The sequence below is a fragment of the Leopardus geoffroyi genome, chromosome D1 (assembly GCF_018350155.1).
Source record: "Leopardus geoffroyi isolate Oge1 chromosome D1, O.geoffroyi_Oge1_pat1.0, whole genome shotgun sequence".
Lineage (NCBI taxonomy): Eukaryota > Metazoa > Chordata > Mammalia > Carnivora > Felidae > Leopardus > Leopardus geoffroyi.
The window spans coordinates 89,696,241-89,718,212 of record NC_059329.1 but is presented as its reverse complement, the minus strand read 5'-3'; the positions used below and the strand labels follow the sequence as shown (position 1 = coordinate 89,718,212).

Here is a 21,972-nt window from a genome sequence, read left to right as displayed (position 1 = left end):
AAGAAAGAAAAATCCATAGCATTATGCATCAGTGATAATTACCTTTAACACACTGAAAGATATTTATCTTTACCCCTTCATGCATACATAAAAATACATGCTTCACAGGCTCTTTCAGAATCTGCTTTTTCCACTCAACTAGCAATCATAAATACCTTTTCTTATCAAGAAAATATATATCTAGGGGCACTTGAGTGGCTCAGTTAGTTAAGTGGCTGGCTCTTGGTTTCGGCTCAGGTCATGATCTCACCATACTTAAGGTCAAGCCCTGTGTGGGCTCTGCCCTGTCAGCACAAAGCCTGCATGGGATTCTCTCTCTGTCTCTGTCTCTCTCTCTCTCTCTCTCTCTCTCTCTCTCTCTCTCTCTCAAAATAAGTAAATAAACTTAAAAAAGAAAGGAAATACATGTCTATAAGATTGTGATCCAAGACTGAATTGTATGGATTTACTGTACCTGGACATTTAAATTATTTCTAATCCTCACTTGTTATCCCACACCTCTGTGACACATATCTATGTGGATGAATCTGCAGGTTCATCCTTAATTATTTCCAAAAGGAGAAGGAAGGGAAACACCTGGGTCACAGGGCATGTTTTTAAAATAAACTTTATTTTTTATAGCAGCCTTAGATTTACAGAAAAATTACAAAGATAGTCCCAAGGGTTCCAACATGTAGTTTTTTCTATTATTAACATCTTACATCAGTAAAGTGTGTTTTTTACAATGAACCAATATTGGCACACTAGCACTAAATGAAGTCTGTATTTTATTCAGATTTCCTTGGTTTTTCTCTGATGTTCTCGTGCTGTTCCAGGTTTTACCCAAGTACCACATTTCATTTGGTCATCATGTCTCCTTAGTCTCCTCTTGGATGTGACAGTGTCTCAACTTTCTTATCTTTGACAACACTGGCAGTTTCGAGGAGTACTGGCCAGGTATTTTGTAGACTGTCCCTGGGCTGGGATTTGTCTGATGTTTTTGTCATGATTAAGCCATGGTTATGGGCCTTTGAGAACTATAGAGACGCCCTGTTATTCTCATCACATATCCAGGTCGCCAGCAATAGGACTTAGCACTGCTGATGCTGACCTTGATTGCTTGGCCCAGGCTGTGCTTGTTAAGGTTTTTCACCGGAAAGCTACTCTTTCCCTACTTCCCATACTGTACATTCTGGAAGGAAGTCACTATGAGCAAACCACACCTACGGAGTAAGGAGTTGTTTTCTTCCTCAATCAGGGCAGAGTGTCTGCACACATTATTGTAAATTCTTCTGAACATGAGATTTGTCTCTTCTTTATTTATTTATTCAATAGTTTCTATCAGTATGGACTCATGGATATTTAGTTTTACACTTTGGATTACAAACCAATAAATACTATTCTGTTTATTATTGGTCAAATTGTTCAGCTCTGGCCTTTGGGAGCGCTTTTCATCAGCTCCTATGGCCCCTGACATGCCCTCATCAGTGAGGGATTTGTTTTGAGCACTTCCTTACTTTCTGGCACTACAAAATGCTCCAGGCTCATGATGTGTATTTCCTTCCCCAGTCCTAGAATCAGGTATTTCTCCAACAAGCAAAGGAGATGTACTTTTAAAGGCATTTGATATACGACTGTTACACTGTCCTTCAGAAATCATCAGAGGCTGAGTTACAATCATTACTCAAATAGGTATGAGAGTGCCCCTTTCCCTACACTCTTGCCAACACTGGGCAGCTGCAAAGTGTCTGAGAATGGGGGTGTGTGTGCACACAGCGTACATGAGTGTGTGTGTGTGTATCTCCTCTCTGAAATGGCTTCCATGTTATTATTCAGTTTCCCACTGAACTTCAAGAGGAAAATGCCATGGGGGCATTTCTCTGTCTTTCTGTGGGCCTCCCCCAGCCTCCCTTTCTTCCCCCAGCACAACTGGATGTCACATAACTGATGACCTCCAGTGGTGGGGACTGGAAGGGAACCTTTCCTAAACCCCTATTAGGAGCCAGGCAACTCTAGAGGGTGGGGTGGCTGGAAGCAGAAAATAGCCCAAGGGCTTACCTTCCCTGCTCCCTGCACCTTCAGGAAATCCCCCTGACCCCATTTTCTCATCTTTTCTTGCAAGTGAATAATGGAAACCAAATCTCACTCAAGCAGCTTCCTTTCACAGAAATCTTAAACATAAGATTTCATAAAACGCTGGACTTCAAATTTCCTGTTGCCTCAGCTGCTGTATCTTACAAGTTACCAAAGGGAGAGGGAGAAAGGATCAATAAATAAATACATACTTGACACTAATCTCTAATCTCTGTATGAATTGTGGGCTTTTTTTTTTTTTTTTAAGTATTCCAGATTAGTTCTCAGTAGTTTTGAGTCCCACAGTGACCTTGAATTGAGGTCCGGAAGTTGAAAACTGGAAGCAAACCAATTCTCAAGACCCACTGTGGCTTCTTATATCACAGAGGGTTATAAATGTGGATTTAAGGGAAGAAGCACCTAGATTTGAGTCACAGCTTTGCCATTTACTAGCTGGGGGATCGTGAGCTCAGTGTTCCTACCTGGAAATGGAGAACAATTTAGTGCCCTCCTGGAAGAGCTGCAGGGAAGATTAAACGGAGATGAGCATATACAGAGTGCTTGGCGTGGCATGGTACCTGGCACACAGAAAGTGCTCAATACGTTTCATAGTTCTAGATGAAGAAATCAAGCCTAAGAGAGGCTGACGCTCATACAGTGAGTTGATGGCGGTGAGATGAACTGGAAATCAACATTTCTGGTTCCTGAATACACTGTCAAACTTGCAGGCCCCGTTTTCTCTAAGAATGCCATTTATTAACAAGGAGAAGAGCCAACATGGACGTCACACATGTGCTGTAGGCGTCATGCCATCATTTGAATGGGTTCAAGATTCCTTCCCGGGCCTGTTCCCTTGGTGTCTGGTAACTGGCCATTTGTCAATGATGGCAGCAAACAGCTAGAGCCTATCAAGTGCATCATATGTGCTGACCGTTGTGCTCAGAACATTAGAAGCGCCCTCTCCGTATCCCATCGAGTCCGCCAGCAAGTTCTGCTGACTCACACTGCAGAATCCATCCCATGCTGGTTCCCTCTTCTTCTCCACGGCCACCACCATCTCTTGCTTGACCAACTGCCCTTGCCTTCTGACTGGTCCTCCTACTTCTACCCTTACTTCACTACTGCTTAGTTTTCAAGCTGCATTCAGAGGAATACTTCTCAATGTGCAACAGATTATGGCGCTGCCGCACTTAAAACTCCTTTAATGGCCTCCCATAGCCTTAGAAGAAAGCCCATCGTTCCCAAATCCCTGCACGATTTGGCCTCTGCCTCCCTCTCTAACCCGTTTCAAGCCACCTGCTGGCCACACTGGCCTTGCCTGTTCCTGCATGAAGGCTTTGGCATTGCTCTTTGATTCCCAAAGTTCTTCTCCTCATGGCTTGGAGTGACTGGCTCCTTAACATTCAGGTCTTAGCTTCAATGTCACCTTCTCAGAGGCTTCCCCTGACCAAGCAGTCTAGAGCAGCCACCCCAGTCCTGCACAATTACGTCAGACTATTGTATTGTCTCCACAGCACCTGTCACTACCTAAAGCTACTCTGAGATGCTAAGGGTCCTTAAGTATTTTGTTCCCTGCTGTATCACCAGTACCGGATAATGTGCCTCCAGGGAAACCTCACCAAATATTTTTTGAATGAATGACCCAGTGCATTATCAAAATAACTCCTTGAGGTATTATTGTTCTAGAAACCTTCCAAGCCTTCCCAGGTTAACTGCAGGCAGCTTGCCAGTCTCAGAGACACTTCCCAGGAATCTCATGGACAGCTGATTTCTACAGGTGAGCCCAAGCTCTATCTCTTTTCTGTCACTGCAATCACCGGGCACACAGAACCACAAGGGGGTGGGGGGAGGCACCAGGTGTGGCTGAGAATGCTGTATCAGACATGGTTACTCTTACAAATGACTAAGCCTTACTGGTAAAGGATGGGTGTGTCCAAGGAATGCTGTGTCACTGAGGGCAAAGCAGAAGCAAGCTCAAGTCCAGCCCTCCCCAAGCAAGGAAATCTGAAGAGCCAATTCCTCTGCGTGAGGAAATGTTCTCATCTGGCCTCCTTATAAAACAGCTGCATGTTTGGCAACTTCTAGCCCTCCACAATCCAGCTGTGAGCTGTGCTCAAGGCAGGTCTGGGTTCTCAACTTTAGCTATCCTCCCTTCCCCTAATGGTGTGCAGAGGGAGAGAGTCAAGCAGGCCAAGGTGGAAGTAAAGGGGGCCTTATTCGTGGTTCTCCTCCCTCCCTCTGTAGAAACACCAGCTGAGGCACGGGTCCAGAAGTGGGGGAGCAGGGTTAGCCACTGTGATGGTAGGGATGGTGGGAAAAGCTCACAGCTAAGAACCGGAGACAGGGCTTCAAGGCCCCGGTCCACACACATCAGCATGAGACCGTGGATGGGGGGCCTCTTTAAACCGACGTCTCCACATCTGTGAAATGAAGATAGTGACACATGTAAGGACTCACTAAGTGGAGGCCATCGTTATTATCTGCTGGGCACTGAACTAATCCCTCTCCAACATGTTCACGTTCAGTGTTTGTAGCAAGAGCCCTAACAGCACTAGCAGTCCATTTTACAGATGAAGAAACACAAGGAACAGAGAAATGAAGTGACATCCCCAAGTCCCACAGGTAGGCGGAGTTGGAACTGCGACCAAGGTTGGGCAGGGGACTCGGTGATGGGTGACAGCGGCACAGGAGGGTGCACGTGAAGTCAGCCTGGCTGCGTTCCTCGCTCCCAGGGGCACGGGCGGTGAGCTCTGCTGACCGCTGAAGATCTGTCCAAGGTCTTGGAGACTGACACTCCAGTTTGGACATCAAAGACCAGAAACCTTCCTCCCTGCTGTAAGGCATCCCGACAGTCTCTCCGCCTGTCACCTCCCTGTAGGACCCTGGCTGCAAGTTCGCTATTTCCCTCAGATGCTCACCTTGGTTCTTGTGGGCTCCAGCCAACAGTCGTGCCAAAGGGCCCGCCACCAAGACACCATCCCGGGGACTTAGGGCAGGATGCCTCTGGGTCAGACACTGGTTTCAGTTTCAATCCTGTCTGTCCTGAGGTGAGAGGCATCCACCTCTTACCCTTTTAATTAGGATGCTCCTTTCAAGGTTTCAGCCGATTTCCGCTCTACCCCCTAGAGGAGAACATCTGAGTTAAGTTGGGCTGACACCCCCTTATCTGCCTGCAGGGAGCCAGTGATGAAGGTGGTCTGACAGATCCCTGCTTCTCCCCCACAGCCTCCAGGGGTTCGGGGATTCAGCACAGCCCTCATGCGGTTGTATTATAAATGTGTCTTCACCACTTGAGCTCCTGGGAGGCTGAATCTGTTTCTCATTCGCCATTTTATCCCGGTGTTTAGCAACATGCCTGGCACTTAGGAGGCATTTGACGGCTGGCACACAGCACCTCACACAACCTGCACTGGCCTAGGAGAAAGGATTTAGCAGGTAAAGTGGAAGATGGGGAAGAATGGCCTTCAAGGCAGTAACTGTATCCAACAGAAAAGCAGACTTTCTCCTAGGAACACAAAGATCTGTCTCCTTGGAAAACGCCTAACGAAGGTGGTATCATCTGTGAGGATCGTCCACTTTGGAATAAAACCAGGATTCCCAACCAAGCCCTTCTAAGCTGGGTGACTTTGGCAAAGCTATCTGATAACCTCTCTAAGCCTCAATCTGCTTATCTGTGACACGGGGCGTCTTCATTCACTCCTTTGCTCTTCCAGCGAACAAACGCTCCCCGAGCACCCACGGTGTATTAGGCACTGTACTAGTGCTGGCACTGCAGCAGTGAGCACGACCAACAAGGTCCCCATTCTCATGGAACTTCCTGTCTGGTGAAGGAGACAACCGAGAAACAAGGAAACAGATCGTTTCAGATAGAGGAAAGTACTGCAAAGAAGGTAAGCAGGACGCTGGGGCAGAGAATGACGGGCGCATGGGTGCCGGAGGGCAGCTCAAGAAGGGGAAATACCAGGATCTCCCTCCTAGAGTTGCCAGGAGTGTTAAATGAGGTCATAGGTAGGGCGTTTAATGTACTTACTGACAAGTAACGAGCACTCAACCGCCTTCAACAGTTTTTATAGTACTCCTATCCCAAAGCCAACTGCTTCTATTTCATCTCACGGCGGCTGAGCCCCTACTGCCTGCCGGTGATGGAAAACAGGGGGTTCGGCTGGAGCTCACGGACTGGCAAAGAATGCAGCCTATGCGCTATAAGACAAGGAAGAGATGGTAAATTCTGCTCACAGAGACCGAAAAGACCGCCACTCAGTGCTGACAGATGGACTGGTAGTTTCCAGGAAGCCTACGGGGCCAGAAGGAGGGCACGCCAGGTGGAGGGAACAGCCTGAACAAACTCCTGAAGATGTGGAGCAGCTCGGCATGTCCAGGGAGCTGTGGGAGGTTCCCAGCGGCTGGAGATAACGTGTGAGAGGGTGCATGAGGGAAAGAGCATCTCAGCAGCAGCTCCTAACACTTATCTTCATGGGTCATGTTCGAAGCGTCTCTCAAGAAGATGGGAGGGATGTGGGTGGGGAAAAGCAGGAGACGAGAAGGGGGTCAGGGCTCCACATGGCGTCTGCCACACGGCCAGCACTCCACAACGTGAACCAGGGCTATGTTTAGAATATTCAGCCTGGGTTCTGTGTGACACTCTCCAAGGCAGCGCAAGCAGAATTTTAGGGGAAAAAAAACACCCAGCAGTAACTCAATATAAAGCCTGCATGGGGGCCAGGCAGGCATCAAGCTGCTCACATGTGATTATGCACCATTAGAGCAAGTCCAAGACTCCCCTTGGATGGACACTACAGTTGCCAATGTATGATGCTGGGGGTCTGGAGTGAACAGATGCTTGCTCCCAAGCAGAGCCCACGACTCCCTCTTTGCCAAAGCCAGACTCACTTGTCCAGGAGTCGAAGGCCTATGCCAGGGACAGTGAGAGGGCTCTGAAATAGGGAAACAGTAAACTACAAGGCGGCGTCTTATGCCTAATTAACAACTCAGGCATCTCCGGCCAGCTTATATTCTCTGAAATGAGCATAACTAAGAAGAGGTTTAGAAAAAGGAACCCTTCAGACGGAGGCCTGGCTCCCTGCCTCTTTATTACTCTGTCCTATCCCTGCCCTTGCAGTAAACACTCTTGCTAGGAGTCCCCCCGCCCCCCAGGAAGTGGAGAAGGTAAGAAAGCTATCCCTACCCCAATGTTCCAAAAGCTCACGGTACAGCCAAGATCTGGACCGTAGGAATCTGCTCCATTGATGCAGACAGAGAGCCAAGGAGAACATCCCATCCAATTTACGTTCAGCGAATCCTGCAAGAGGCTCTCCCCAGGTTCCACGTCAGTGCCGTCAGATGAGAGAGGGCACCAGTCTGGCCAGGAGAGAGGAAGATGACCCAAAGCGCACGGACACACCACACCGGAGAGCCAGACCAAAGAGAGAAAAGAGGAACGAGTGCTTCAGGTCTCTGCTCTTTGCATGCCATCACCCACCCTCAAGGCTGAACAAAGCCCACTGCTCTGAGTCAAAGGGCTGCCCTAGGCACCGGGGAAAGTCACAGGTACCCAACATGACATCATGGAAAAGGCAGCTACGGCCCCTGTCATGTTCAAAAGATCTCCCCATAAGCCACTAAACCTGAAGGCCTTATCGACGTTGTTCCTTTAGTCTGAGGTACGACACTTTTGGCTGAGTCCCTAGAGTGAAAAAATTAGTAGCTATTGTAAGACAAGGGTAGGTCATGGGACCACTGTATGCCACTTGAGCACAGATGAGTTTCTGGGTGAGCCAGCTGACATCTTAGAAGCTGACGGAACAAGGTAGATGGTTAAGTTTTGTGAGAGAAAGAGAAATTATCATCTTTACAGGGCCAGGACTAGGGTGTAAGCGCAGGGTGCTGAAGGATGCAGATAAAGATTATTAAAGGCATCTTCTGCCTTCCTCCTGTTTTCTTTCTGAAGCCAGCTCTGCTGTAACACTCAAATGACACAGTCCCACCTCTTCAGACCTGTTCTATCCATCTGCAGAACATCTTGATTATGGCCCAACATAAATCAGATGTCGGAACATTTATTCACGATACCTGAAAAGCAACTGTTCTCCACTGGGGCCAGCCAGAACAAGATAATCCAAACGCCCCAAAGCATCAGGGGAATGTTCCCCTTAGTATCAAGGAAGGCCCAGTCACCCTCCAAAGCTGCAGAGTTGAGGGGCATCTGTCCGTAATCTAGATGGCTCCCTGCTGTCAAACTTTTTCCACCCTGGCTTTCACACTGAGAAGAGCAAGAAGGACAGAGAAATCAAGGTTTGAATTCAGTCCTTCCACTTATTAACTGGGTCCCCTGGGCAAAACTTACTCCACTGGGCCTCAGTTTCCTCATTTGTAAAATAGGGCCGATGATTCCAGGTTCTTTATGAATGTAAAAGCATATGGCACATGGTAAATGGTCATTAAGTAACCGCTCTTCTCAGGAAACGGTGTGCAAGATAGTGCCTGACCTAGCAGACTTTCACTCCACGTTGCTCCGTTCCCTTCCTCCTTCCTGGTTCAGATGACAGCTCAGGCTCTCACTTCTGCGTCCCAATCAGAATTCTGTTTTGTATAGGATAGTACACATGTCTGATGGCTCTTCTACACCAGCATGAGACATTACCAGGAAGTGTAGAGAGCTTGTGCTTTCCCCGCCCACTCACCCACTCACTGTTTAAAACATTCCACTGCGATCTTCACTCCGCCCGGCACTGAGGGGTGGAGGGAGGGAATGACAATGAAATAAATATGCCAGCTAACCACTTTGGGGAAAAGATGAGAGAATTCTTTCAGGGCCTGTTTTTAAATTAAAAAACATTTGCTGTGAGACAATAAAGCCACTCCTCTCTAAAAACTATTTTTAGGGCCCTTGACTGAAATATACACGAGAAAGAAAAAAAAAGGTTAAAAAAATGACAATTCTGTAGATAGAGTTTCAGCAGAGCCTATGGAACCACTTGCTTTATGCTCAGCTGGAAGACAGTGCTTTCCCAAACTGCTTCCCCAAGCTCTCTGGAGTCTGGTTCCCCCCCCCCCCAGCTTTATCGAGATATAATCGACACGTAACACCGTGCAAGTTGAAGGTATACGGTGTCATTATCGGGCACGCGTAGATGTTGTAAAATGTCTGCCACAATGAGGTTAACCCATCCTTTGCCTCTTGTTGTTGCTCTTATGATGTCATCTGATGTCTGACAGGCCTTGGAGCCCTGCTGGGCCGGAGGACTCTGGTGGCTAATCACATGCCTCTTCCTGTCCAGTGGAGAGGATGGGAGACCAGGCTTTGGAAATGGGGTGAGATTATCTGTAGGGGCCTAGCAACCACGGCGGGAACTGCGGTCCATGTTAAAGAAAAGATGATCACCCACTTAGCTCTTACTCATCTTAACTGGAATGAACGGTCATATCAAGGCTTTATAAAGGGCACTCCTGCCAGGGGTTAAGACCAGACTCTCAAATCAGGCCCACCATAGGAATGCAAAAACTGTCTGGGGGAGGAGTGTAAAACTCCATGAATCTGACATAACTCTGCACTAGAGGCTTTATTTTCTCCTTCATTCCAACCTCCCCCCTCCCTTGCCCTCCAGTAAAGAACAGTAATGGCATTGAAATCCACAGATAATCCTTAAATCTCTGTGGCAGCTCCAGTTCTAAACTCCTCCTTCACACTGACGGCTTTAACAGCTGTTAACAAGTCATAACAAGGGCCTCTCTTGCTCCAGCCTGGAATAGCAATATCCTCTCCCTTTCCCTGCCCAAATCAGAACCAGCCTTCCAGGCTACGTCTTCCATGCAGGGTGTCCCGACCCTTCTGGCCTGCACAGACCATTCAGCATTCAGCTCTCGGGCTCACAGAGCCTGGGACTTGGCGGTGACCCTGCTCACGGTAGGGGGGTGGGGGGTGGTACAAATGTAGAATCCCAGGGGCTGGTGAGACCAGCAGACCTAGGAGCAGCCTGCGTGGGGAAATATGCATGAACAACTGCCACGGACGCAGGGCAAGGGTTGGAGCTGGCAAGAGGGGCAGAGGGACAGCCGTGAGCCGTGAGCCAGGTCCATGAACAGGACAATCCATTACAAGGTCCAAACTTCAGAAGGTCCAGGAAGGCTCGGGAGTGGACAAGGTGAGCAGGGCTGAGAGGTCAGGAAGGAGGCTGTGAACAGTGGTGGGCACAGAAGCCTCTTTATAAAGTCCTGGCTGTGTGGCTTAGGGCACAGCCCAGCAGGTACAAGAGAGTCACACACGACTTAATGTGAAATCTGTTTCCCCGGCACTGGTCGCTGGCCACCACACGTGTCTCTTGGGGTGGTATTAACCCCGTATGATACTTGGCTTTTTCTCCTCTAGACAGTGAGCTGTTGCTCGAGGGCACATATTATGACTAAACGCTTACAACCCTGCTTAGCAGCTGTGTGTCTATTTGCGAAATGAAGACACAAGGGATTTGCATTTTTCCTCCATTTCTTGCACCTCATCACCTTCCCCTTGACGAAGACAGTCATATTTAGAAGGCTAAAAAAGAGTGGGAGGCAGTGTGGGCCCCCAGGTGGCAGGCAGTGGAATAATGGCTGGCTGGCGCTGGTGACTGCAGATGACCCTGAGGACACCGCACCGCTCCTCACAGCGCCGACCCAGAGCCACCGCGGAAATGTTCTTCCAGCAGCCCTCTGTGCACTGTTTTTGTTTTTGCTTTGTTTGTGGCTGGTGTCAAGAATGTGGGAGTCTACCCATACCATAATCCTCTGCCGAGGACACTTCCGGACGTGCAGGAGAGAGGTGGCAAAGGTGTGAAGCAAATGTCTGCGGCCATTCCTCCAGCTGCCTGCCAGCTGCTCAGGGACCCACCACCCTGCTTTGCTGGAGCAGAGCCTGACTCCCTGCTCACCCCCCACTGCTCTCCCAGAGGTCAGCCGCAAGTTCACATCAGGCAGCCAGCAGCCATTACAGATGGAGTGCCTGCTGGGAATATCTTTCTAGTGTCAAGCGGCCATTAAAAGCACTTAAGGAAATCACAAAAGGGAGGTGGGAGAATTCTTCAGGGAGGGTATAGGATAGAAAGGGCAGGAGGGAAGGCTTCAGCCGACCTCCCACCTTGGAGGGAAAAACAGGCCATAAAAATTAGAACTGGTTCTGAAGAATGAACCCGCCTCTGGGGAAACTGCAGAGCACTGGATCGCAACCATTCTCCTGCGGGGGCCAAAACACTTCAGGGTGCCTGGGAAACAGTCTGTTAACACACAGTAAAATGACATTTTAAGCAACCATGTATTTAAAAAATTTTTTTTCTAATGAGGGGCACCTAGGCGGCTCAGTTGGCTAAGCGTCTGACTCTTGATATCAGCTCAGGTCATGATCTTGCGGTCATGAGACAGCCCCACGTTGGGCTCCACGAGGAGCGTGGAGCCTGTTGGGACTCTCTCTCTTACCGCCTCCCCACCCCCCCCCCCCCATGCTTGAGCTCCCTCTCTCTCAAAATAAATAAATAAACTTTAAAAAAATTATCCAAGGAGCATGCATTACAATTGGCAGCTACACACACTCTCCCATCCCATTTGGACCACATCTCTGAGAAGAAGGCATTATGATGCCCTGTTTCACAGATGTGGAAAACTGAGACTCAGAGAGGCCAGTGACTTGATCACATCTGGGGCCCAGATTTGCCCAACTGCAAAACCAATGTTCTTCCCACCAAAAAGAATGTGGGGCGGGGCAGAGACCCTTGCCAGGTGTGCATCGTGCTGACCTACCTGTTGGTACCTGTCACCCCTGGGTTAATTAGCTCTGGGTCTATAGAGCACCATGGCCTTTCCTATCCACCTGATTAAAGTAAGAGGAAACCTATCTATCTTAAGTGGGCTAACAGAATCTCTTTGATGACATCTTTCTTCACTCTTCTAGTTGGCAATAACCATCTGAAAGGGAAGGACTGGGTTCTGAAGTAAGTAGATACTAGAATCTTGGGAAAGTCACTTTCCCCTCTGCGTTTTAATACCCTCCTGTAAAATGGGTCCAAGAACCCCTACATCGTAGAGTAGTTGTGAGCACTAAATAAAATACCTTATTAAAGCCCTCAACATTGTATCTGGCACAAGGTCCATATAAATGATGGCTATTATTATAAATTGCTTTATTTCAGTGAACAGTTTTAGAAAATACAAAGATTTGGTGTCCACCTGTTCTCACTCAGTAGGTGCCACTTGTTGTTGAGGAAAAACGTAAAGACCCTGAATTTGTTACACAGCTAAGGACAACTGTAACCAAAGGATGGCAGTGGAAGTACAGACAACTTAAGTCCAGGGAAGAGGGAGCCACAGTCTCTGTGGGGCCGGTCCCCCTGCTGTCCAATCATCTTAGAGTGGACTACGCGCACAGCTATTTAGAGACCAGACGCTTGTGTCTGCATATGGCAGGAACCTTGAACATTTCAGGAGGCAAAAGACATGTGTAGGATGAATTAACGCAAATGGCTCTGCATCTGGTTATATGGTCCCCTGAAGGCACATTTGCTAGAGGAACTCTCTTAAGATGAGCAGCTCCCCCAGAGAGCAGTTCAGGCTGCTTCCCGGGCTTGCCCGCCAGCTTAACCGAGCAGGTAGCAGTGAACTGAAAGAGAACGAGGCTGATACTGTGTCCTCACCCCTGCTCCTCACTCTGGCCCCACAGCGGCGCACACCTCTGACCCAGAGGTTCTTGGGCTTCGGTCTCCTACACTTCAGATTCCAAAGCGCTCTGGTGGTAAACTGCAACTTCTTCTGCCGTCTGTCCGAGGAGGAGACGTGAAGCCATTGCTCTAGGAGGCAGCTTCTTTTTTTTTTTTTCAACGTTTATTTATTTTTGGGACAGAGAGAGACAGAACATGAACGGGGGAGGGGCAGAGAGAGAGGGAGACACAGAATCGGAAACAGGCTCCAGGCTCTGAGCCATCAGCCCAGAGCCTGACGCAGGGCTCGAACTCACGGACCGCGAGATCGTGACCTGGATGAAGTCGGACGCTTAACCGACTGCACCACCCAGGCGCCCCTAGGAGGCAGCTTCTATCTGCACCCTCATTCCTGCACTCCCTTCAGACCAACCCCGCCCCAGGGCAGAAGTGAAATCACTGCCCCTCACCTGGGTGACTCAGTCAGTGAAGCCTCTGATTCCTGATTTTGGCTCAGGTCACAATCTCCCGGTTTGTGAGTTCGAGCCCCATGTCGGGCTCTGCGCTGACAGCGTGGAGCCTGCTTGGGATTGTCTCTCTCCTTCTCTCCCTGCCCCTCTCCTGTTCTCTCTCTCAAAAAATAAATAAAAACTAAAAACAAAAAAAACAAAAAAACAAGTCACCACCCCTGAGGAAATGGTGAGCAATGGGGCAGACTGCCCAGCCTTGTGGCTCTGAAGTGTTTGCCTCCTGCTGTGTTCTTGGAGAGGATGCAGCGAGCAGTATGGGCATTTGAGTTTGTAATAATAGAGAATGTGGGACTCAGAGATGCAACTCAGAGCTGGTACGTTCATGGTGTTTTCTTTTTTTCTTTTTTAAGTGTTTATTCATTCTTGAGAGAGAGAGAGGCAGAGTGTGAGCAGGGGAAGGGTGGAGAGAGAGGGAGACAGAATCCGAAGCAGGCTTCAGGCTCTGAGCTGTCAGCACAGAGCCCGACATGGGGCTCGAACCCATGAACTATGAGATCGTGACCTGAGCCAAAGTCGGACGCTCAACCAACTGAGCCACCTGGGCGCCCCAAGGTACATTCGTGTTTGAATAATGTATTTGGTCCAACAGAATTTCCTGTAAAACGGAATTTTCCATAGAGGACAGTGTTAGTAGATTTTTGTCATCAAAGAAGTAGAGAACAATAACTTCTTTAAGATTACTGCACTGGTATTCTCTGGGTTCATATTTCTAGAAAGATTTGGAAAAACTAGTTCTTTCGAGTCTGTGTTCTAAGTATTGACAGAAGAGTCAGGTGATGAATTGTGCAAAAGTTAAGGCTGCAGAAACTTGGAGGGGAAAGCACTGCCTATGAAACAGAAAAGGACAAACATTGAAATGCTACAGTCTAGATTCTGATAGATTTTCTTTTTTAGCAATAAGAAGCTAGTGAGATTTAAGATCACTTAGATATAAAAATGTTGCTCTCCCCCACACCAAATTTTAGAAAGGGTCTTTCCTTTTTTTGCTAGAAGAAAAACATTTCCAGACCCCCCAATCTATGTGCATACTGTATATACATGTGTATATGACGTCAGGAGTCCTAAACTGAGCACACAACTTTTACTAAAGGGCAACTGTAATAGGTGTGATATAAAAATGTGGGATTTGACAGAAATTTAGGCTACTCTTCTGTAAACCACCAAGTCAGCTTCTTTTGAATTCCTAGAAGCCCTGAATGAAGATTCCTAATAATGGGGCTCACATGCTATCTTCCAGGGTGCCCTGTAACCACCTCAATACCAAGCCTTGGAAAGGATATGTTTGGCATAGATGTATCTGAAAAGATACCACCCTAAGTATCCCCAACAGATAGGTCCAATGTCTAGAGACTTATGGCCCACATATTGTCTCAAACGTAGGGAAACCATTTCTTGGACAGCTGAATACTTCAGCCTCTCTCCAAAAAGAAGCCACACTCTACCACAATTTGGCATTTCATACTCTATGCCTATCATCATCCCTCCACCTCACAGATAGTCTCTCAAGGTAAGGATCAGTTCACACAACTAGCCCCAAACCAAGCACCTTCTGCTCCCCAGTGGGCCTGTCTCATTACTCACCCCCAATGTCAAAAAGGCTATAACAGTGTGTGGCTGGCTGATGGGGTGATTTGTTGGCACTGAACACACCAGCAACCTTGCAGGCTGTGCACATGAAGGCAAGCTCTCGGGATACCCCAGGACCTGGATCCCTCAATCAGCTAAGCTTTCCCTCTTCCCTTTCTAACAAAATCTGACTATAATTTGTGTCCCTTCAGTAGGCCCAGACACTCATTCATAGAGAAACCTGCTTGCACAGGTTCGCCGATAGGCACAGCAAATTACCTCCAGTGTGTCCTTCCAGGAAAGGGCCAGACTCATTTCAGGCACACAATTCATTCTGACCAAAACATTCTATCTGTTGCATGAATGCAAAAACATATGCATACACACCGGGTGTCCCTCATTTCCTCTGGAGTAATGGGAGCCTGGGCAATACTTTAAGTATTCATTTTCCAACATAAATTAGAATGGAGCATCGAAAACACCAGTGACATCTGCACGAATACAAAATGTACTCATTATGGTCGGTGCTATTACAATGAAAGGAAATGCATTCATAATGGCAGAACATTTGAAATAATGTGTTGCTGGATTCTCTGTCCATAAAGGCAATAATGAAGAAACAGGAGTGGCTCAAATAAATTAACAAGAGTAACAGGGGCATGGGATGGCTTCAAGGGCTCTGGGCAATGTCAGTGAGATGGCACATTTACTGGATCCACGGGGAGAAAGTTCGGAGAGTTTCCAGGTAGAAGAGGCAAGAAGAGCATCAGAAGGACTGAGGCTGGAATCCCGGCTCTGCTCCAGGCTAGCTCTGTGACCCTGTGCAGGTTATGTCAACATCTTACACCTGAGACTGCTCATCTATCAAGTAAGGAGAGCCTGCCTCTTGGGGCTGCGAGGACGAAATGAGAGAACAATGTAAAGTGCTTCGCATAATCTGGTGTGTAATAAGCACACAATCAACATCAGCCCTCGTCTGTTGCTGTTGTTGTTATTGCTAAATAAAGGTACAGCTCTGTGATTTCACGATCTCAGTTTCTTCTTCTGTAAAGTGGAGCCAAGAACACCTGCTTCTCCTACTCTTGAGCTTATCATGAGGAAAAGTAAAATGAAATGTGTTTGGCAGAGCACTGTTTGGTTGATCTGGTCATTGCTAACTTGCTTCCCTTGCTGGTTTCCACTCTGGAGGGTGGAAGGGTTAAGTATGTGCATACACTGCAGGGCGAGGCAGGGGAAATGTAGCCTGGTCTAAGCCCACGACGCAGAAGAGTACGTCTTCTGCTTTGGGTGGGGGATGTTCACTTTTCTGATTAAGACAGACATGGCCGTTTTTCTGACCCCTTTGTCATGCTTGAACACAGATATGATACCCAAAGCCATAGCCCCGTTTTGATCGTATGGCAACAAGTCCAGGGAGCCTCAGAGACATGTGGCAGACTGGTATCAGTAGCTACTGAACCAAAGCCAGCAGTCACTTCCCTCCAAACGTAATACGTGCGACAAATAAACGTCTGTTTGCTTAAGCTACTGATACCAGAGTTTTACTCAAAGCCCAACACAATTCTGATACAATGCATAAGCACTCTAGAGAATTAAAAGCCTTGCATCTAAGTATATGATCCTTCCACTGCCAAGAATTTCGTTCCCTTCGACCCATCTGGCTAATTTATATATGTCCTTTAAACTTAGATTTAGTGATCCCTCCTCTAGGAAGCTTTCCAAGACCCTATGGCTAGCATTTGCCCCACTGTGTGGACTTCTCAAAGCACTCCATAAACACCTCTATCAGTACATGTTATAGTGCTTTGTAATGATCCATTTACTTGTCCCTTTGCTCTCCAGACGCTTAAAATGTCTCCACAGCAAGGATTCTTATTTTAGTCATTTAAAAAATTTCCTAGCACTTCGCATACTACCTGGCACACAGTGGATAACTCATTAAGGATTTGCTGCAATACGGAAGGAACCAATGTAAGAGTGACCGAAAAGGGCGCAGAGTGAATGATAGCCTGTCTAACCTTATTAGCCATTCATATTCCTGAAACGCTGCAAATAGCTTTCTAATTCCTATTACTACGTTCAGGGTGTAGAGGCTGGGAACGCACTGGTCGAGGCAGTGATTCTTAATGTTTCGGAAGTTATTCCACTTGAACCTTTTTGAGTTCATGGCATTCCTTCTACTTCCTAAATTATTTTATGCTCTGTATTTAGTCCACACTTTCCTAAAAAAAAAAAAAGTTTTTTTTTTGTTTTTTGTTTTAATTTCCTTGTTGTTTTAGAATTTACCCGTTGGGATAACCAAAAACATCCCGGGAATGACCTCGTTTGGTACCAAAATAAGTGTTCTCATCATCCGACGGCTCCCTTCCTAGATGTCCGAGTGCCGTCTGTGTGACCGGGGCTCCTGGAGGCCTCCCCCTGGTCCTGCCATATCTGGGTCCTTACCATCCCTGAATGCAGTGTGCCACTGCCCAGGCAGAGCCTAAGGTATGTGGGTCTCTGCCAGGAAACAGAGGTTTCTTCTTCCTACAAAGCCAGCTTGTGTCCCTGACTTGTATAGCTCACAGGCTTTTTAAAGTAAGTTTACTAGCCGCACTGCCGAAATATCTAGAAAAATAATATCAAATAATATAATATTGTCATTCAAATTATAAATCAGAAACATTGCTCCACTGTTAAGCACATTACATTAAAAGAAAAAAAAAGTCTAAAAGGTGAAGTGGTCTTCCTGTGACAGTCCCCAGAGGCCAGCCTCTAATCTGAACTTCCTGTTCCCTTTGCCTGCAACGCTCCCCACGCCCATTTGTGCTTGACTGGCTCCTTTGTGCAGCCAGCTTTCAGCTCAGAAGTGACCTCCTCAGCTTTTCTTTGAACACCTTATCTACAGTAGTGTCTTCTCCCCAGTCCTTTTCAATCAAATCCCTTCTTTCCTTTCCTAATACTGACATCTGAAGTTATTTTATTTAGTGGTTTACTAGTGTTTTTGGTTTTTTGTCTGCCTCTTCCCACTAGAGTTAAGGAAGGGACCTCCTCTTATCTGGCTTGTTCACCCTGTATCCTCTGCAACAGCAGCTATTCCTGGCATAATGTAGGTGCTAAATAATCATGCGTGGAAAATGAGTAAGAAGAAACTGAGCAGTGTGTATTCCCTTAGTAAATCTACTTTGCTGGCCTTTACTTGAGCTTCCTTTTGGGAGCAGGGATGAGAATGGGTTGGGTGGCCAGAGTGAACCCTTAGAGATGGTGAGGTTGGCTCTGAGAGGCTCTGTGCGGTTATGGAAAGAGCCAGAGTCCTGTCCTGCCGCTTACAAGATGTATGAGAATTGGAACGTGTCTCTTAATCTCTCTGAGCTTCAGTTTTGTCATCTGTATAATAAACTGTTTCACAGGATCAGTGTAACAGTTATATGAGACAGTAATAACACAGAGTAAATAAGTCCATTCCCCTCTGCCTGTCCCTTAAGGCTGTGAAAAAGAGAAGCAAGCAGTCCAGGAGCCCTGGGAAAGTGGCCTAATGCTTCTTCCCATTCGGGCCGTCACCTTAGCAACCACGATGCTTGTTCACAGAGATAATGTCAACCTGCTGTTTCGGGGAGTCTTAGCCTACAGGCCAACTCTGAAGTCCTGGGTACATTCTCAAAACACTAAGCACAAGTCTACCTTGCAAGATTACTGGAGATTTATTCCTCTCTTCTCAACTTTGTATCACCTTGTATTAACCTGGGATTGATATTATTCCACAGAGGTAAGCTTATAAATGTGTTTTACAGCAGTTTGGGTGCTGATTCTGCCACAACATGCGCTTTCTCTAGGCTCATTAAAACCAGAACATTCAAAGCCATCAAAAATCTGTGGTTTCCAGGCCTGCTAGAGACACTTTTGGTGACATCATCCTTGACAGCTATTTGCCTGTTTAAACACATTTAATTCTTTACACTTTATTCCGCCCACTCGCTTGTTAATTCAACAAGCATTAACTGAGTGCCAACTGCATGTCTAACCCTAGTAATCAGAGTCACCATACACTGGCAGTTATTAAATGTAAGGCACCATGCCTAACCCCTGATGACCATCAGGTCATTCAATCTGCTTTTCACCCCACAGGCACCAAGATTATCCCCATTTAAGAGACCAGAAAACTGCAGCCGAAGAGTTTACTTAAATAGCTTAAGTGGGCAATAAATGGCAGGTCAGTGCTCTGACCTCAGTCTTTCTGAGGTCATATTCTAGCAAGTAGGTCTTGAACCCGCACTTTGTACATACCAAGGTGATAGGTACTTTAATGAATTAAAAAGAGACGATGCCGAGCTGTGATATTTCTCAGGGTAGGACCTCCATTTTACTGTTCTTTTCATTCCCAACCCCCAAACGATGCCAATGGTGTTTGCTGAACTGAAGATGACAATGTGGTTCCTGTTGTCAAAGACATAGTAGAGCCAAATAGACAAGTGGGCATGAAAGACCTTAAAATAGCAGCATAAGAAGGCCAAGACACATGGGGCACCTGGGTGGCTCAGTTGATAAGTGTCCAACTCTTGATTTCAGCTCAGGTCGTGATCTCATGGTTCATGAGTTCGTGCCCCAAGTTGGGCTCTGTGCTGACAGTGCGGAGCCTGCCTAGGATCCATTCTCTCCCTCTCTCTCTCTGTCCTTTCCCTGGCTCATGCTCTTTCTCTCTCTCTCCCTAATAAACTTATAAAAAAAAAAAAAAAAGACCAAGGCACAAAACAAATGAATAAATTGGGCCAGGTGAACACTGGTAAATTGGAAAGCACCTGCCTATCTAAGAAGCCAGCTGGTCAACATCATGGAAAAATATGGATCTAGTATTGTCAGAACTTTTGAATTTCCAAAAGAAGCTTTAAAAATCTGTTTTCTTTTGGGGCGCCTGGGTGGCTCTGTTGGTTAATAAGCATCTGGCATCATCTCAGGTAATGATCTCACTGTTTGTGGGTTTGAGCCTCACATCAGGCTCTGTGCTGACAGCTCAGAGCCCGGAGCCTGCTTCGGATTCGGTGTCTCCCTCTCTCTCTGCCCCTCCCCCACTCACGCTCTATCTCTCAAAAATAAAATGTTAAAAAAATTTTTTTAAAAATTGTGGGTTTTTGAGGTAAAATTGTCCAAGTTTTAAATGCTCATCAGTAATTCATAAAAGTATTCATAAAAAATACTTTAGGAGCCAAACAAAACACTTCCTTAGGGTAGATTTGGCTGATGACTCATCAGTTTGCAGTCTTTGGATTAGACTATATTTCACAATCTTTTTAACCACCAATGACCCCTATATACCTTTCAGGAGCTTCAGAATCTGAAACTCTTTGTCTAACAAACAGCATTTTTGAAAATTTAATTAGTTTTCTTGTATTAATTAAATAATCAATAACTGACAAATTAGGTCAGAAGGAGGGGAAATAGCTAACATAACTCAAAATCCTGTTATAGTTAAATGTTAAGATTTCCCATTACAATTTTATTTCTATCTTCATAGATCCTCTTGGATCTGAGAACCCCCATGAGAAATCACTGGATTAAAGTGGGCTCTAAGATCTGGTGCCAGTGACACATAGAAAAATGTGGGAATTTGAATCAGATGGAACTGGACTGAATCCTAGCTCTTCAACTTACTACTTGAGTGACCTACGACTCATTGTTTCTTTTACTTGTTTGCAAAATGGAAATAATTTGTGATCCACGTTTTTTTCCTCACCATCACCATCTAATTAAAAGCAACCCAGATAATAAAAGCACCCCAGATAACAGTCCATGTAATACCATTATAACGATTAAAACAATTCCACCTCCGAAATGAACAAAAGGCCCTCTATCATGACCAGGAACCATGATGATATGCACACCGATGAAGAAGCATACACCTATTACCTCTCATTACACCTTTCATCCAACGAACTCCAAGTGGTTCACGACAGCCCTGAGACTTAAAGGTGGAGAGCCAGAAACTTGATGTTTAGGGATCTTGCCTAAAGCCACGACCTTCCTTGGGTAAGCAAATTACAGACGGTCTATTCCATAGCACCTCATGTTAAATGCCAAACAAAAAACTGTATCTTTGTTCCCATCTCTAACATAATTTATTAATACCTGAACTCATCTGTATAGTGTTTTACTATTCACAAAATTATCCAACACACGTTTACCATGAGCTCCTCACAGAGCACCCAGAGAGGCTGGTGAGGAGCAAGTCAACCCCATTCTGTGAATAAGGGAACAGAATCTAAGAAGTTGGAGCTAGTTCACAGTCACCAAACTAGCAAGAGATGGCAGTAACTCCTGTGACTTCAGATTCACAGTTTTTCTCATATACCCTGGCTTGTTAGAAGTCACAGCAAATGAGAGACAGGCGTGCCATTAGGAACCATATGTTGGTCGAGTGTTTCATTCTGTGAAACAGTTAGGTGAATAAGAAATGGAACTTGTCTGCGATGGGCACTCTGTTGTCTAATTATCAAAAACCGTGTTAGGAAAAGCTAAATTGTCATCCTACATTATGCACTAGTTTGTCTCTCTAGGGGAGCATAGCAGAATTTCATTCAATTGTGCCTCCCTTCCCCAACTCACTCTGCTGCCCTGCCCCCTCCTGTGGAGAAGCCCTACAAACCACACGTCCTCCCCTCCCCCCCCACCCCCTTTGTTACTGAAGCTGTCTGGGTGAGGTACGACCACCTAACTCAAGGGCAGATAATTAATAGACATGAACTAGCTGGGTCTTCTCTTGAGACCTGTGATGAGGCAATACTGAATCCTGCATCAGAAAACTGCCATACAGCTGGGCCCACAGTGGCACCAGGGCGAGCTGAAATTACAAGGGAAGAGGAGGGACAGAAGCAAGCACAGGAGGCTGCTCTGTCAGGTGGAAGGTGAGGCAGGAAGAAGACAGGGACGAAGAACAGAGACAGAGAGTCTCGACCAGCTGACACTCCCGTCTCCACCAGGCACAGGAAGACTTCCTTCAATTGGGTTCTGTGAAATGCCCCACGTCCTTGCCGAAGCCGGCTGTGCTGTCTGAACTAGTTTGGGTGGTTCTGTTCATTACCAACAGTCTCACTTAGGAAGCTGTGCTTACAACACAGAACTGCTGAAAGAGGAGGAGACCGTTAAAAGGAAACTAATCTCCTTCTTTTACATTGCACAGAGAGGAAGAGAATGTG

At 46.6% G+C, this 21,972-nt stretch overlaps 1 protein-coding gene across 3 annotated transcripts in view; it reads right to left on the bottom strand.

Moving 5' to 3' along the window:
* Window positions 1-21,972, bottom strand: part of TRIM44 (tripartite motif containing 44) — a 113,449-nt gene that overhangs the window by 12,356 nt on the left and 79,121 nt on the right. Inside the window, exon 5 of one of the 3 annotated variants that reach the window (XR_006714183.1) lies at window positions 4,971-5,174. The exons of 1 other annotated variant lie outside the window; for it this stretch is intronic. Coding sequence is in view for 1 of the 2 variants with exons in the window: in XM_045484982.1 (XP_045340938.1) it covers window positions 12,577-12,829 (253 nt within the window). In the remaining variant the exon portion in view is untranslated. Of the gene's footprint in view, window positions 1-4,970; window positions 5,175-12,248; window positions 12,830-21,972 lie in introns of those variants that run through there. One more of the 3 variants, XM_045484982.1, reaches the window with a different exon arrangement.